At 52.2% G+C, this 12500-nt stretch overlaps 1 protein-coding gene across 1 annotated transcript in view; it reads left to right on the forward strand.

The window, feature by feature from the left end:
- LOC125026373 (protein sax-3-like) overlaps nucleotides 1-12500 on the forward strand; it is a 13544-nt gene that overhangs the window by 950 nt on the left and 94 nt on the right. Inside the window, exons 2-4 of the mRNA XM_047614775.1 lie at nucleotides 8585-9163; nucleotides 9269-10798; nucleotides 10933-12500. The exon at nucleotides 10933-12500 is cut by the window's right edge and continues 94 nt beyond it. Coding sequence (XP_047470731.1) covers nucleotides 8585-9163; nucleotides 9269-10798; nucleotides 10933-12011 — 3188 coding nt within the window. The 3' untranslated portion in view covers nucleotides 12012-12500. The remainder of the gene's footprint in view (nucleotides 1-8584; nucleotides 9164-9268; nucleotides 10799-10932) is intronic.

Genomic DNA, 12500 nt, shown 5'->3' on the forward strand with positions numbered 1-12500 from the left:
ATGTGCTTAATTTACATGGAGGATATAAATGATTGCGGGATATGAAAGAGTAATTAAGATTTTAGAAGAAGGAATGAAGGACAACTCTAAATCGCCTGTGTAACAAATTAGAGTTGTAATAGATTTGATCAATTAATATGATGATTTATCTTATCACTGGTGAATTTCTAGCGGGTTTAAATGATTACGTATACGATATTTTTAAAGTGTGGAACTGCGTCAATTTTCCGGCGGTTGATCACTTAAATGGTCTTATATGTTGATTGTTTTTTTTTTTTTATATTTGGTTACATGGCAATTGTTGGGGGTATCTGACATATTTTTATAATCATGTCAAGAAAAAAGTGAAAAGAAAATGGCTCCGAGATGAAGTTTCTCCGTCGTAAATCTACGCGTATTTCACTCCACCTTTTGGAGATCGATTTTAAAGCGTAAACATTTTCTTATTAACTTTTAGCTGCAATTTTGATAACTGTTGAACGTCGGGATGCCTCTATGAAACTAATAAAGAAGTGAATATATGAATTAATAAATAAGCTAATAAATAAATATATAGAAAAATAAAAAAAGGAAGGAAGAAGAGCAAAAATGAGAAAGAAAGTAAATAAGAGAGAGAAAGAAATGGAGCAAAATAGAAAGGCCAAGCAGAAAGAGACCTTTGATTCGCCCAGCATGACGCAGCCTCGACCTGAAGGCGTCCCGGTCCCTTCAGAAGCACAGAGCCCTTATCGGCGGCCAGGACAGGTAGCCAGTCCCGAGGCCGATAAGCGGACGCCTGTCGAGTGCCTGGGGGCTTGTAGGTCCCAGCATCCTCAGATAACCTCTCGGTGGGCGGAAGGGGCAGGGACAGGGAGAGGAGGGGTGTGGGGGCACGTCCGTTGCAACAGGACCTGCAGTTTGCAATGTCGAAGTCTGAATTTCATTAAACAGGTTTGTCTCTCGCCGGAGTATAACGTGTATCGGTTCCTCTCGTGTCGTCGGGTTTCCTGGATATTTTCTAGGGACGTGATATTGATTCCTCAGGTCGGTTACGCAGGTATTTGCTATACATTAGCGGAACGTGTAGGGTTAGTTTGAAAACAAGACTGTATCAAGTTGAGATTTAATCAGTGTCATGATTTTAAGATTTTGGTGAAGTTAATGAAATCTGTAATGATGCGTTTGAGGTGTCATAGATATTTCGGACAGTTGAATCAGATTTTACCAATGTTCATTAATGGAAATTTTAATCTTTATTCGTATTGAGTGTCACCAATAATTCCGACATTAATCAGCCTTTTGAAATAGAAACAGGGTAGGTAGTGCATCACCTCGTAATTTTTCAATTATTTCTTCCTCATCCTCTTTCCTCGTGTTCCCTCCCTCCCACTTCCCCTCCCTCCCTCCCCCTTCCCATCCTTCCCCCTTTCTCCTCCCTCCCTCCCCCTTCCCTTCCTTCCCCCCCTTCTCCTCCCTCCCGCCCCCTTCCCATCCTTCCCCCTTTCTCCTCCCTCCCTCCCCCTTCCCATCCTTCCCCCTTTCTCCTCCCTCCGTCCCCCTTCCCTTCCTTTCCCCCCCTTCTCCTCCCTCCCTCCCCCTTCCCATCCTTCCCCCTTTCTCCTCCCTCCCGCCCCCTTCCCTTCCTTCCCCCCTTCTCCTCCCTCCCTCCCTCCCCCTTCCCTTCTTCTCTTCCTTCTCCTCCCTCCCTCCCCCTTCCCTTCTTCCTTTCCTTGGGTCTTTGATAACACGGCGATGGTAACCCGAGTCGCTTCTTCCTATGTTAAATCACGCGTCGCTTCGATACTTGTGATTAGTCCCTTGATGCACCGCCGGGCATCGCCGCGGGCAAGACCTGGTCTTCCTTTGCACTTTCTCGTGACCCTTTTCCTCTTTTTTAAGGGAGGGGGGGAGGGGTCTTTGTGTTTGTTTATTTGTTTTTGTTTTTCTTCGGATATGTCTTTTTTATTTTTCTGTCCCTTCTTCTTTTCCTTAGTTTTTTTTTCCAATTCTTTTCCTTCGTATTCTCTCTCTCTTTTCTCCACCCCCACTCTCTCTCTTTCTCTCTCTCTCTCTCTCTCTCTCTCTCTCTCTCTCTCTCTCTCTCTCTCTCTCTCTCTCTCTCTCTCTCTCTCTCTCTCTCTCTCTCTCCCTCCCTCCCTCCTTCCCTCCCTCTCCCTCTCCCTCTCCCTCTCCCTCTCCCCCTCCCCCTCCGTCTCTCTCTCTCTCTCTCTCTCTCTCTCTCTCTCTCTCTCTCTCTCTCTCTCTCTCTCTCTCTCTCTCTCTCTCTCTCTCTCTCTCTCTCTCTCCGTGTTTGTGTGTGTGTGTGTGTGCGTGCGTCTCGTTCTCCCTCTCCCTTCCCCCTCACTCTCTTGCTCCCTCTTTCCCGTTCATTACTCCCCCTCATCCCCTTCTCCCATTTCCTTTCACACCCTTTCCTCCTCCCTCTCGGCTTCTTCCTTCCCACATTAATAACAGCATTTGGTTCAGTGTCCGTCTGGTCACCCTCGAGCGCCTCGGCAATTCGGGACTACAATTTCCACCTCAAGATCTTTTGGGCGAAACACCGGCGACATTTCCTTCCCTTTTAGCCTCTCTACCCGGGCAATACCGGCCCTTCCCCTTTTCTCGCATCTCCATCCTTCCCCAGTCCCCCCTCCCCTTTCTCATTCCCTCCCCTAGTCCTCCCCCCTCCATCCTGGTCTCCCCAACTTCCCTCCCTCCCCCGCCGCCTCCTTTGGCCCCTTCTCCTGCCTTCATTCCTCCCTCCCCTTCCCCCTCTTTCCATTCTCCTCTCCCACTTTCTTGCCTCTTGAGTATTGTGTCTAGGCAGCAGGTGTTCAACTGCCTCTTAAAGAGTCATTTTGATTTGCTTTCCCCTCCGTTGTGTATGAAAGAGGTCGGCATTTCCCTTATCTACCTTTATCGTCGGATCGACTCGGTTCATGGCGGTCATGGGTGTAGGGGGAAGGGAGGGGAGGGGGTAGGAGGAGAGGAGGGGATAGGGGTTATCGGGGGAGGGGACGGGGTAGTGGGGTGGGGAGGGCGGGTGGGCAGGGGAACCGAGGAGCTGCAGGCACTACAGTCATGTCATTGATTAGGCGAGTCAGTGCCTTGAATGATGGCATCCGTTGTTCCAGCCGTGCGCATTCCTGTGTGTGAATGTTTTATTCCTTTAGGTGGACCATCCGTGCCAGAGAGGATTATTGTCTTTTTCTTTCTCTTTTTTTCTGCGGGCGTCTGTGCAGGTAGGAAGGAGGCGCGCGTGCGTATGTGCATTTAAAGTGGTGTCCAAGTAGTTTCCTTTCGCGTCGGGCCTTCCTAGACGCCGGCCACTACGAGGTTCCCATGCATTATGTCGCTCAGCCATTTGTTTAACTACGGCGTGACCCATCAAGATCCAGTCCCCTTGGTGGTGTCGGCGGGGCCATTAGGCGTGGGATCGACCAGGTGCTAGTATGCTTCTACCTGGGATCGCCCGAGGAGCAGCGGGGGCGGCGATACACGCGTCGCACACACGGAACAAAAGAGTCTTCTTTTATTCGTGTAGGATGTGCGTATGTGCGCCAGACCGGATGTCCAAGTGGCCGAGGTGGTGGGTAGTTCTGAAGAAGGTTCTGCGGATATTGCTATTTGCCTTGGGGTCTCAGAATCTAGCTGTGGAACGGGGAGACATTCGCTATCGATTTTTTTCTCACTGTGTAACGTAAGGGTCATATTCGAAAACATTCGGAAGTATCCATATCAGGAAGGAGGGGGCACTCTAAGAGCCAGGTGCCTGATAGTGGGAAAATGAAGCTATTTTCCACGTATAACCTCACCTATCGACAAAATCCCAATAGTGATCGATACATGGATTTTTGCTTGTCCGGATAGCCTTACCGTCCGCCCTCGCTGTACCTGTTATTACGTGGTCTCTCGGGCCAATAACTACGGCGATGGTATCAAGGGGAGATCAGCCTGCCCAAGGAGCACTAAGTACAACCTGCGCTGAAACAACAAAGAGGCGATGCTTGTGTGGGGATTTATGTGGGCTGATGTTTGTGATTGCGAGCGGGGCGACCCTGTCATTTGCTATGCTGGGATTTCTTGCGAGGACCGAATTCTTGGCGAAATTGTCGCTCCTTGCGAATATCTGGGACGGCTTCATCAGGCGTTGGTCACCTTTTGGTATTTATGGCGTAAGACAATCTCTTGACGGCAGTTTAAAAGGCTTTACATTGTGGATTTTACAGCGCGAAATATAAGTTTGCGCAGCAAGTCGCGCTTTATATTCACTTCCAAGGAGAGATCAGAATGTTTCATCATACAACGCAACATAACCTATCTACACGCGCACGCACACACACACGCAGTCGCGCGCGCGGACACACACACACACACACACACACACACACACACACACACACACACACACACACACACACACACACACACACACACAATCAGCGGCCAGAGGCGGCGGGGCCCGAGCCAGTTCGAAAGACTCGCCCCAGCTCGCACCCTTCGGACTTCCCCGGCACAAGGCGGCGTGCAGGCGAAAGAAAAGGGGCGTGCAATATGGATTTCCACTGAAAATTCCTGAAGTGGCCCACCCACCCTGTTATTGCAAGCGGCCACTGCACGGAACTCGCCGGTTGTTTAACACCGGAGGAATTAATATTTCACTCAAAGTATGCAATCTAAAGCCAAAATATAGTGTGCCAAGCCGTAAATACGCTGATATGTGGCCATGACGTGCGAGGCATGGAATGGTCGACCAGAATACTCCGCAAAACCAATAGTTGCTGATGGATGTCTGTCGAGGCGGCGGGTTGTCGGAGGTACTCAGCTCGGCGGCGAGATGGTGAAATCTTCCCCTTTCTCCCTTCCCCTCTCCCCAGACCACCTTTTTCTCTCCGCTGACGCTTTCCCCTTTTCCCCTTTAAACCACGCACCCTTCCATCAATCTCTCTTTCCATATTCTCTCGTTCTCCACTCCGTCCCCCTGTCAAAAAGTCTCGCGTTTTTTTCCGACCCTGTCTATCGTACCTCCCTGTCTGTTTCACTCTTTCATTTTTATCTTTAATACTCACGATGCAGGCTTGCTTTTGTGTCTCGGCCTTTGTGCAGAAGTTGGCACCAATTTTCTGAATGTTGTGAACGTAATTTCTATTTATAGCCTGCATATCGTAACGAGCAAGGAGGCAAACAGCGGGTAAATAACGCTATCGATTGTTCTTGTGTTGCCAGGCAGTTCAACCTCGCCGCTTGTTGCGTGGGTGAAGGACTCCACCTTTTCCTATCGCTGACTTCAAAATTCGATAAAAAAAAGTTATATTTTTTCGCTCCCTGACAGAATATCAGAGCTTGGAAATAATATTACAGATGGATAAAAATCGCCAGCTTGTCGATCCGTTGACGCAAATCCAAGCATGTAATAAGGTTACCACACTACATCGATAGTTTGGTTCGCTTCGTCGACCACGCTAATGCGGGAGACGACACCTCGGATAGGCCTACGGTGTCGAACGATGAAATATTCACCTCTAATGACGTGAAAGGTAAACTAAATTATACAGCGGATTGCTACCTGGCGTGTCCGTGGTCGCATCGTGACTGGTACAGACTCAGGTGGTTGCAGAGAAAGAGAAAGACTGGTCGGTTTATGCTGTAACCAGGCTATTGATGGGCGCAATTAGAATATTTACAGTAGAATTAACTTAGCATTTCTCCCTTGAAAGAAGGCTGTTGCGGATGGATAGGGGTGGGGGTGGGGGTGGGGGTGGGGGTGGGAAGGGAAGAGAAGAGAGGGGTGGGGGGTCGCTGAGTCCATCTCTCATCATCTTGGCTAATTATGTTTTTATCCGTGGATTATCTAACGCAATTACTGTGCAACATGAGGACCAACCACGGTGATTAGCTTAAGTTAATCAACGTCGACATAGCGTAATTAGGAAAGAGGGTTCACTCAAAAAAACTCGTAACAATACTGGTGATATTTCTCGTTTCTTTTAAGGCGTCCTCACAGAACAGCTGTGTCCCCCTTATATTGCCAGTGGGTTCCAGCGTAGGAAAGGTTCCTGTAGTGTTAGGCCTGCCCCCTCCCCCTTTGCCTGTACGACTGTCTGTCCCTCAACCTCCCTCCCTTTCTCCCTCTTTCCCCCTCCCTCTGCTCTCCCTCTCCTCCCCCTCCCCCCCCTGCTCTCCCTCTCCTCCCCCTCCCCCTGCTCTCCCTCTCCTCTCCCAATTTTTTTTTTCATCCCCCCTCCCGCTCCCTCTCCTTCTCTATATCAATTCCTCTCCTCTCCTCTTAGTACTCCTCCTACTCGTACTTCTTTTTCTCCTCCTCCCCTATCCCCTTTCTCCTCCTCCTCCTCCTCCTCCCCCTTCTTCCCCCACCTCCTCCTCCTCCTCCTCCTCCTCCTCCTCCTCCTCCTCCTCCTCCTCCTCCTCCCTCTCCCTCTCTCCTTCCCTCTCCCTCTCCCTCGCCCTCTCCCTCATATTCTCCCTCTCCCTCGCCTTCGCCCTCACCCACTCCCTCTCCCTCTCCCTCTCCCTCTCCCTCTTACTCACCCTCTTACTCTCCCTCTCCCTCTCCCTCTCCCTCTCCCTCTCCCTCGCCCTCTCCCTCTCCCTCTCCCTCTCCCTCTCCCTCTCCCTCTCCCTCTCCCTCTCCCTCGCCCCCTCCCTCTCCCTCTCCCTCTCCCTCTCCCTCGCCCTCTCCCTCGCCCTCTCTCCTTCCCTCTCCCTCTCCCTCATATTCTCCCTCTCCCTCATATTCTCCCTCTCCCTCGCCCTCGCCCTCGCCCTCGCCCTCGCCCTCTCCCTCTCCCTCTCCCTCTCCCTCTCCCTCTCCCTCTCCCTCGCCCTCTCCCTCTCCCTCTCCCTCTCCCTCTCCCTCTCCCTCACCTTTTTCCTTAGTTTAATGACTTGCTACACCATACTTTATTTACACAATGTGCTTTAGAATTAATATGAAAGTCGAGGACTCATACCAGGCCGCCGTAATCGTCTCATAATCCACAAGAGATCCAAAATTAATGCAAAATAAAAAAAAAGGGGAAAAAAAAGAAAAAGAAGAAGAAAAAAAGTTCGTTTACTTCAGAAGAAGCAGGAAAGTTATATCATTAAAACTTTTAAAAGCATTAAGTTTAAAGCACAATAAAACGCCGTTAAAGGAACCAGTTTCCAATTACTTAACCTTGAATGCAAGCGATCTCAGTGTAATATTATTAATCTAATCTATTTACCCACTTTATCATTATTATTGTCATTATTGTTACTGTTATTATCATTATTATTATTATTGCTGTTTTGTTATTGTTATTGTTATTGTTATTGTTAATGCTATAGTTATTGTTATTGGTATTTTTGTTATTATTATTATTATTATTATTATTATTATAGTTATTATTATTATTATTATCATTACTATTATTATTATTATTATTATTATTATTATAATGATTATTATTGTTATTGTTAATATGATTATTATTGTCATTATTTTTTATTATAATTATTATAACCGTTATTATCATCATGATAATCATCATCATTATTATTTTCATCATTATTGCTATTATCACCATTGCCACCAACCACCATAGTGACGCATGCGTGCTTGTATGCGTGTTTATTGATTTATCTCTATTTATTATAAGTTAGGAGTTCCTCTGTCTACATTTATATCTATATTGAGCACATCCATAACCTTCCTGTACCACTTATACCTTTACCACTTCCCTGTCAAATAAAGCCGGGTAAGTGCCCTTCATAGGGAAGTGTGGCGCCACTGATAAGGGCTTCTGACATGGTCGTGCCGGTATTGTGCGTGCTGGGTCGGTCCCTAGGCCTATTCTTATCTGATAGGAGATTGGAGGTATTATGGCGCCCGCTAAGTGAATGTATTGTGTTTGTTTTTTTCAATGGGGTTATTTGAATCGCTTTGTCGGTTATGTGTGGCAGCGCTAATTATGTTTAAATAATTTTCTATAATTTTCTGACTGAGTTTTAGTTTTGTCGAAGGTATCATATCTTATATTTTGCTCTTCTCTCCTCGGCTCTCTTTTTTTCTCATATCTTCCCTTTACTTCTTTTTTTGCTTCACTTCACTTCACTTTTGTTTTTTCTTCTGTTCTCTCTTCCTTTCTCTTCTCTTCTCTTCTCTTCTCTTTCCCTCTCTTTGCGAATGCTCTTGCTGTCTTGATTACACGAACCAATGTGGACAACAGCGAGCTGTAATGGAAAATAGACAATGCGTGGGAACAGGAATGGGTGATATACGAAGTGTTAAGCGCTACATCTGTAAATTAAGACTCAGCACTCGTGTACGCGAATGGAGGTGAAGTCATGTTCAAACCAAATAAAACCGAAAAAAACCCATTTATTATTGGGACACAGTGCGCATTTGACCCTATAATTATGGTATTATTTGCCACGTTCATTTTTCGGTTTGCCAGTAAAGTAGACGTTCAGATTGGAACCACGCATGGCTTGGGTTATAGATGTCCACGCACATTACGAATGCTTAACGGACGGATTTATTTTGGATAGGAGTAGAAGGTAGCTTCAGTATTCCGACGAGTTTTTTTTAATAGTATGTCTTTTCGTTGTTTACCTACAGGAAGCCCACCGGTGATCAAGGAGCACCCGAGCAACGTGGTGGCGCGGCGCAACGACCCCGCCACCCTCAACTGCGCCGCCTCCGGAGCCACCCGCATCCGCTGGTACCGCGACGGCGAGAAGGTGACGACGGCGGCGGAGGACCCGCGCTCCCACCGCGTCCTTCTGCCCTCAGGCTCGCTCTTCTTCCTGCGCGTGGCCACCTCCAAGAGAGACAGCGACGCCGGAACCTACTGGTGCGTGGCCTCCAACAGCCACGGCGCCACGCGCTCCCACAACGCCACCCTCACCGTGGCCACGCTCGCCTACGACTTCCAGAGCCAGGCCGACCCCGTGGTGAGGGCGCGCGTCGGGGACTCTCTCGCCCTGCCGTGCCGCCCGCCCAAGGGCTCTCCGCCCCCCGAAGTCACCTGGCTCAGGGACTCCCACGAGGTCAGCAACTCCAGCCGGATCTCCGTCACACAAGCGGGCGATCTTGTCATCAGTCAGGCCGTCGAGGAGGACTCGGCCTCCTACGTGTGTCGCGCCCGCAACGCCGCGGGCGCCCGGGAGTCTACGCCCACCAAGCTCATCATCATGAGTAAGTTTCCTTCCCGTTCCCTGAGATCCATTGAATACCTGTGAGCCTATTAAATACCCCCTAAAGCCTTCGTCCTCAGCTCTAACGCAGTTCTCTTCCCCGCAGCGCCGCCCTGGTTCGAGGAGCGTCCGGCGAACGTGACCGTCGCGTCGGGCGTGGTGGTGGAGCTGGCGTGCCGCGCCCGAGGCTCGCCCACGCCCACGGTCACCTGGCGGCGTCTCGACGGCAAGATGCCGCTCGGCCGCGCTATGATCGAGGACCAACGGCTGGTGCTGGACCACGTGGCGGCTGCCGACTCCGGCGTGTACGTGTGCGAGGTGGAGAGCGAGGCAGGGATCGCCGCGGCCAGGGCCACTCTCACCGTGATCGACGCCCCCGAGTTCGCTCAGCGGCCGCAGGACATTCAGGTGGTGGCTGGCCAGAGCGCCAGGCTCTCGTGCAAGGTCGAGGGCGACCCCAAGCCTCTCCTGCTGTGGCGGCTTCCAACCCAAGACAGGACTGCCCTGCTCGCCGCGGGACACAGCAGCGGCCACGCCTCCGTTGCCGACGAAGGCCAGACTCTTCTGCTCGGTGACGTCAGCACGCACGACAGCGGAGCCTACTACTGCTGGGGCGTCAGCAGCGGCGGTGGCGTCAGCGCTCGCTCTGAGGTGGTGGTCGTAGCGGCGTATCCCCCTCCTGTGATCGGCGTAGGACCCCAGGATCTTACAGTATCCCCAGGTAGTGTGGCGACCTTCCCCTGCGAGGCCGTAAGTGAGGCCGCCTCGCCCTCCATCTCCTGGAAGTACCGCCCGGCCGCCCATCTCCCCGCCCGAGAGCTCAGCGAGGGCGGCAACGGCGGCCGAGTGTCCCTCCCGGCCAACGGCGCCCTCATCCTGAAGGACGTCCGGGTCGACGACGCCGGCATCTACAGCTGCCGCATCAGCGCGGACACCGGCAGCGTGGAGCAGGCGGCAGTCCTGCGGGTGGAGGACGGCGCCCAAGACGCGGCGCCGTTCTTGCTGCCGGCGCCGCCGTCTAAGCCGCGCCTCATGGCCGTCAACCAGACCGCTGTGCACCTGAGCTGGCTGCCCAACTCCCAGATGGGCGGAGGTTCCGACCAGACGTACACGGTGGAGTTCTGGCGCCAGGGCTGGGAGGAGTGGCGGGTGGCGGACGCCCTCATCTCGCAGGAGTCGTGTGTGGTGGGCGGGCTGACGCCTGGCCACACCTACACCTTCCTGGTCCGTGCCGTCGACTCGCGAGGGGCGTCGTTCCCGAGTCCCTGGTCCGACCCGGTCACGACCCGCTCTCCCCGCGACCCGAGTCTCACGGAGGACGAGGTCCGTCACGTCCGCCGCCGCCTCTCGCGCCCCGCCGTCACGCTCACCGACGCGACAGTCACCGCCCCCGACAGCGTCCTTCTCGGCTGGGAGTTCCTCGCGCTGGCGGACGAGGCCGTCGAGGGCGTGCTCGTGTACGCTGTCAGCGATTCGGGCGCCGTGCAGGTGGCCACCGTACTTGGCACGTCGTCGTCCTCACACCTCCTGCATGAACTAAAGGCCAACTCCCACTACACTTTCTTCCTCGTCCCCTTCTGGCACAGCGTCGAGGGAACGCCATCCAACTCCATGTCGCTGCGGACTCCACAAGATGGTGAGTTCTCTCTCCTCATATTTACACATACATAGATAAATTGACAGACATATGCATATTCATACCACCCTAAACTGAAGAAAGGCGTAACACTGTCGCACAGATTATTAACTGCATTGTTTTCTCCTTCCCAGTACCCTTGGTGGCTCCATCTGACGTCCGAGTGACGCTTCGCGAGGAAGGAACCGTCCTCATCAAGTGGTCAACCCTGACCCCCGAGGAAGCCCGCGGGGAGGTGGTGGGCTACCAGGTCACCCTCAGCCACAACGGAACCCACACCACCGAGACCGTGACCCACCCATGGCTAGAGGCGGATGGTCTGATGACAGGGCGTCTGTACACCGTCCGTGTTGCTGCCCTCACAGAGGCTGGCCCGGGTCCCTTCACCGCCCCCGTACTGATGGACGTCGGGCCCTCAGGTGCCCAGACCAGCCACCAGAATCGGAAAGACGATGGCTCCGTCATATATGCCCCGCCAGAGCCTGCGTGGCTGGTGTACCTGCTGATCCCTGTAGTGCTGCTCTTGTCTGCTGCCACTCTGATCTACGTCAGACGTCTGCGTGGGAAGACGACGCCCCCAGCTCAGCCCCACGCGCCCGCCCTGTATCAGGACCCGTCCCTCTACCCCACCCACCACTCCGTCAACATGTATGGCGAGCAGAAACTATGGCGACCTTCAGATAGTGACAAGGAATCAAGCTTATCCTCCACGCGACTCCTTCGGCCTGAGCAGCTCGTCAACGAATACGCAGAGCCAAGAATACAGAGAGCCAACGAGACGGCCGAGCCCTACGCCACAACGGCTCTGCTGGCTCCTGGCACTCCGCGCCTGGCACACGGGCCAACCTGGAGGCACCGTAGCGAGGACTCGGGCGTACAGGTGAACTGGGCTGCCATCCTCCCTCCCCCACCCGCGTGCCCTCCCCCTCACGAGATGCCCGTCTCGGCAGGAGGGCGCGATCTGCCCGGTCTGCACATGGTCTACGCAGCAGCCTCCTCTCAGTACGACAATATGGGCGGGTCGGAGCAGTACGAGAGACCCTGCGACGCCACATCGGAGCATACCTACGACCTGTATGCTCAAGTAGCTCCTGCAGACTGCCGAGGGGGGTTTCTCACCTTCAACACCCTGCAGTCACGAGGATGCCGTCAAGTGCGAGCGGATTACCCTCCTTCGAGACCGCTCGATCTGCCCAACACCAACACCCATTAGTCACTTGAAGGGTGTACTGGGGAAGGGCAGGTGTGTGTGCGTGTGAGTGCGTGTATGTATAATCTTGCTATAGCGTGATGTGTCGCTGTGGCGCAAGTCAGCGGGCGATGGGAACATGTGCCTTCACCAGAACACATCACCAACCTCAGCCTATATATGAGAGAGAAACGGCTGCGCTTTCCTATACCAAAAATTAGAACGTAATGCCTCTCGAAGCCTCCAGCTGCGTCAGATAGTGACCCAAGTCTACCATAGTTACATTGATTTGAAGGATCAGCAGGAACGACGGTGACAGCCTCCTACGGCTTTGTAGAAGGTTTTAGTCCCTGAAGAAGAACGGGAGAAGGTGATCAATCTCGAGTCGATAGAATTTTGCTTCTTATCACTCTGCTTCCTAGAGCTGTCACACCTGTACGCGGACTAGATGGTTATTTTGTCCTTATATTTGTGCCAAACTTAGCATACGGTTGCCTGTTGACAGTACAACCG

This window comes from Penaeus chinensis, chromosome 6, assembly GCF_019202785.1.
Source record: "Penaeus chinensis breed Huanghai No. 1 chromosome 6, ASM1920278v2, whole genome shotgun sequence".
NCBI classification, from domain to species: domain Eukaryota; kingdom Metazoa; phylum Arthropoda; class Malacostraca; order Decapoda; family Penaeidae; genus Penaeus; species Penaeus chinensis.